Below are 4273 nucleotides of genomic sequence, written 5' to 3' on the forward strand. Positions count from 1 at the left end.
TTAAGACTTTTTAAGGCCTTATTTTTAGGAAAAGCAATTTACCCTGGTAGATTTGCAAAGCAATCTTTGGAGGTTACTAATGTTTCAACACTTCCCCTTGATGTTATCAATGAAGATATTGCACTTGCAGTGAAACTGAAACACCCACATATGGACAATGTGAACCTGGCAAAAAACGTATCCTACAGCGGCTTCAACTATAGGATTGGAATGGTGGTCGCCCATGTGTCGCTGGCTGGACTTCCAGAGTTTTGGGAAATTGTCCACATGATTGTTCTACAAGAGGAACTCATTTTCATTCTCAAAAAAATGGATACCTGGTACCTGGAATATTATCGAGCTTATGGCTTGGTCATATCTAGTCCTAAAGAACTACGGCTTGTTGGGGTGGATGAACTGACAGATCCCTATCCTTTGGCTCACTACGTAGTTGGTGGACAGCGCCTCATCTCGCTGAAGAGATACATTCATGCATAAGGTTGTATATTAATGAATTTGTGAATATGAATTGGATGTTATGGCCAATGTTATGACACTAATATTACTGTTTTTATTCTTTTTTTTAATAGATCCCTTTGGATGGGCTGACATGGCAGGGGAAAGGCCAGCCAAGTTGCTAGTTATCCTGAATTCTGATGACACCAGGAAGCTAATTCTGCCTGATGGCATTCCAGAGACAATGGAGCAGCTATTGAATGAAGTCAGGAAACAGTGTGAGTTAAATGGAACTTTTAGACTGCAGTACAAAGACAGAGACTTTGGAGATGCACTCGTGAACTTGACATCTACTGCAGAACTTGAGGATTTGACAACTGTCAAGGTCATCCCAATAACTGATGATTGCAGCGAAGGATTTGATATCGCTGCCTCTAATGAGTCGATGTGTACCCAATCAGATGACACAGAGCTCCTGTCCTCACCCTCCAGCACTGTCTCTACAAGAACTCAGTTGTGGCCAAGAATGTTTCCAATACCAACATTCTCTTACGAAACTGAATTACAGTTAGAAACAGGAAATGCAGTGCATAGGTCAAACATGACAAGATTGTCAATGAGTTTTAAATTAAAGTCAGATATCCTGGAAAAAGTAGCTGAAGAGATGTTTAAGTACAACGCCTACCCAACAGATGCTGACTTCAGTGACGTGGCCCAAGCACTAATCAAGAAGCACCCATGCATCTCTGAGACTGGTTCGTTCAACGGTTGCTATGGGTGGAAGCAGCGCCTGAAAACTAAAATGGGCAACTACCGTACTCAGCTGAAGGGCATCGGGTGTTCTGAACTGCTTGTAAATTCATTCAAATCCAAAGCCCCAGGAGATGCATTGCCAGCAAAGAATGTCAAGAAACCTATAAGAGGAGAGGCCAACCACATTCCTGACATTCCTACTGGAGAGACCTCAGACAAATTGGAAAATGAGAGACTGTCACTTTTAAGTGAGGTGAAGAAGAGAAACAATCGTACAGTGATAAAGTCGAAAATGGACAAGACTTTTTCAGTGCGAAGACAAGAAATTGTGGAAAAGGAATTGGGAGTGGAAGAGTTGAAAGAGAGATGGCCTGCATTGTTCTCAGTGGATGAGGTATGTGACTTTTTCTATAAGTCAGTGGTGGCTTGTAAAGTAAACAATATTTTCTTCTATTTTAAGAAACCTACTAAAAAACTCACAACACATCTCCAATGCATCACGTAATGTTTTATACCATTTGCATGTGCTTTTTTTTTTTAAAGATCAATGCTGAATTTACAAGAATTACAACTGTGCCACTTCAACCGCGCTTCCTCGCTGCCTTGGACAAGCACTACGGCAGACTGATGGAGATCATAAAAAAAAAGGGAGGAGTTATCGGAGAGAAAACCCGGAACATACTGAAAGTTCTTAATCACGTATGTACTTGCTTTGTTTACGACTTTGGAGTCGGAGATTACCTGTTGACCGATGCACTACCTTAATCGTTTTAGTTTCAAAGGTCTTTTAAATGGTTTGCTCAAAGTGTGTGTACATTAGGGTTTTGCAAAAAGTGCAATATTGCTATTGACCATCCGACCGCATGTCAAGTGAATGTGGCACATTTCTTTTTTTTCATTTTTTCATTATCGAGAGTTGGAAAAAAAATCAAAGTCTGAATCTCATTTCCCTTGTGTGTTCTGCATTTAACAATAAATAGGTATTTAATTACTATTAAAACGGTCATCTTTGTCATTTAAAAGCCAACAATGTACCTAATACAAGTACCTAAAATAGTTTATTTACATAGCACTTAAATCTGGATCTTCTGAGTAATATCAAATAAAAACAATAATTCTGCATTTTCACTAGTCGATAATCAGGGAAAATTCCTGAATCGCAACAGCCCTAAATCACTATTACTGTAACTCCAAGTGCCCATTTTATGCATTGTATAGTGTTGCCTCTACAGTGAATTGTTCAAATTGGACAGCATCATTTTGCATTTTTATAATTTTGTGTGTTTGTGCTTTCACCTAGAGCCTTGAGGTGAATCTAAAAAGAGTGTGTCTGCTTAAGTGCCTGATTGTGTACCTTGGGGAAGATGGGGACAACCTTATCAAGGACTATCTGGTAAGTAGTTTTGCTTTAATTAGATACGCTTCAAACAAAAGAAAACATTAAATTAGGGCTGGGCGGTATACCAGTTTTAATTTCCCGTATGATATGAATTTGTCATAGCTGTAACAACTGCTGTCGCTCTTAACAGGCAGCAAAATATATTGTTCACCGCCGAGGACACAGCGGTCGGAGCTGTGGTACATCAGAAACTGGTTTCAACAGAATAACTTATTTAATAAGTGTTTTGTCTTTTATCAGGTTGTTCAGAAGGATGAAGCTTGGTCCCAGCTTCAAAAGTGCAAAATGGCAGTGTTTGTCTTCAGGGAGGAGGAGGATTGCCTCCAGCCGCCACACGACATTGGAGTTGTGATCGATGGTGTGTGTGAGAGAGGGCTGTGGTTGAATCCGGATATTAAATTGTCAAAGCTGGACCTTTCCTTATCTTATCTGTGCTCAGTAGTTGTCTCTGTTGCTCTCCTGTTCATGTGAGCATGAGTGTTGCTTTGTTCTATTCAAATCTAGGGTGAGTGTTGGTGCATAAAGTTCTTTCGTGTGTCACTGTTATCTTCTTTGATTAGTTCAGGCGCTGGACTGCCCTGCTAAAGTTTCAAACCTTCCACAGTGATTTTCCACTTTCCACATAACATTTATGCAAACAATACTAGGCTGTGCTAAGCTATAATATATATTCTTTACAAATGTTAAGCTGGAAAGAGTTTTCGAGAACATATTTTGAGGTGTGATAATCGACTACAACTTTAGCTGGAAACCACATATCAAGTATGTCAGGTCCAAGTTAACATGTACTGTGGGGATAATGTGCAAAACAAGGCACATAATGAACTGTCAGGCATGAAAACGGGTTAGGAGTGAAAAAGGTGAGAAGGATAGGCGCTGGGAGAGGGTTGCTGGTGACTTCCACGAACATCGATGTTGGACGTTGTATGATAATCTGTAGGCATGGACGGATTCAGGGCTGGACTGGGACAACAATTAGGCCCTGGCATTTTTGGCCCAGACAGGCCCACCCCAATCGGTCGGACCACACCCACCAGCACAAAAATACTCGCCTTATATACTCGTCTTATATAACGTGCTGTACAGTCATATATATACAGTATTCCCCCAAACCACTACAAAGATGACTACATGCAGTAAGCAATGGTACCAGTGCAAATAGACCAGTGTACTCACTCACTCTTGACTGGCGGTGGTGGCCATGGGGTACACAATCTCCATACTTGACTCAAGTACAGTAGAAGTAAAATGTTATCAAATAAAAGCACCAGAAGTCAAAGAATAATTTCAAATGTTTTATTATATTAAATAATAAATTCAAATAATTTAGTACTAGTAATAAATACAGCATACTGTAAACTCACTGCTAAACAAAAAGAAAGTGTGAAGTCCACTCCAGTGAAATTTCTTCTCTTCAAACAAATGACGGCAGCCATTGAGAGAGACATACAAAACAAAACAAAACTGTATGTCAGCCACTTCCTGCAACTTCCATCTCTGGTGAACACCTTCCTCACAACAGGGCTTTTAGCCTCTTGTTTGGGATGGTAGTTTAAAAAAGCCTGCCTCAATGAAGGGTCAGGACGGGCAAAGTAATCTACACCCTGTTCTTCCTCATTGTTTTTATCCTCCACTGCTCCGCCTCTAGCCTCCACTCCAACTGCAGCTTGACTTGCCTGGACATAC

At 40.4% G+C, this 4273-nt stretch overlaps 1 protein-coding gene across 1 annotated transcript; it reads left to right on the forward strand.

The window, feature by feature from the left end:
* The first annotated feature begins 1099 nt into the window (after positions 1–1099).
* LOC130210132 (uncharacterized) lies at positions 1100–3194 on the forward strand. The gene is made up of 5 exons (XM_056440115.1): positions 1100–1582; positions 1732–1887; positions 2489–2581; positions 2828–2945; positions 3148–3194. The coding sequence occupies exons 1-5, from the start codon at positions 1100–1102 to the stop codon at positions 3192–3194; spliced, it is 897 nt and encodes a 298-aa protein (XP_056296090.1).
* Positions 3195–4273: the final 1079 nt, after the last annotated feature.

The sequence above is a fragment of the Pseudoliparis swirei genome, chromosome 19 (assembly GCF_029220125.1).
Source record: "Pseudoliparis swirei isolate HS2019 ecotype Mariana Trench chromosome 19, NWPU_hadal_v1, whole genome shotgun sequence".
Taxonomy (NCBI): Eukaryota; Metazoa; Chordata; class Actinopteri; order Perciformes; family Liparidae; genus Pseudoliparis; species Pseudoliparis swirei.

Bases quoted from the DNA above. Each gene is read 5' to 3' on its own strand.
- LOC130210132 (XM_056440115.1), top strand. From the start codon at position 1,100: ATGTTTAAGTACAACGCCTACCCAACAGATGCTGACTTCAGTGACGTG. The intron at 1,583-1,731 runs GTATGTGACTTT...TTTTTTTTAAAG, and splicing joins CATTGTTCTCAGTGGATGAG to ATCAATGCTGAATTTACAAG. The intron at 2,582-2,827 runs GTAAGTAGTTTT...GTCTTTTATCAG, and splicing joins ACCTTATCAAGGACTATCTG to GTTGTTCAGAAGGATGAAGC.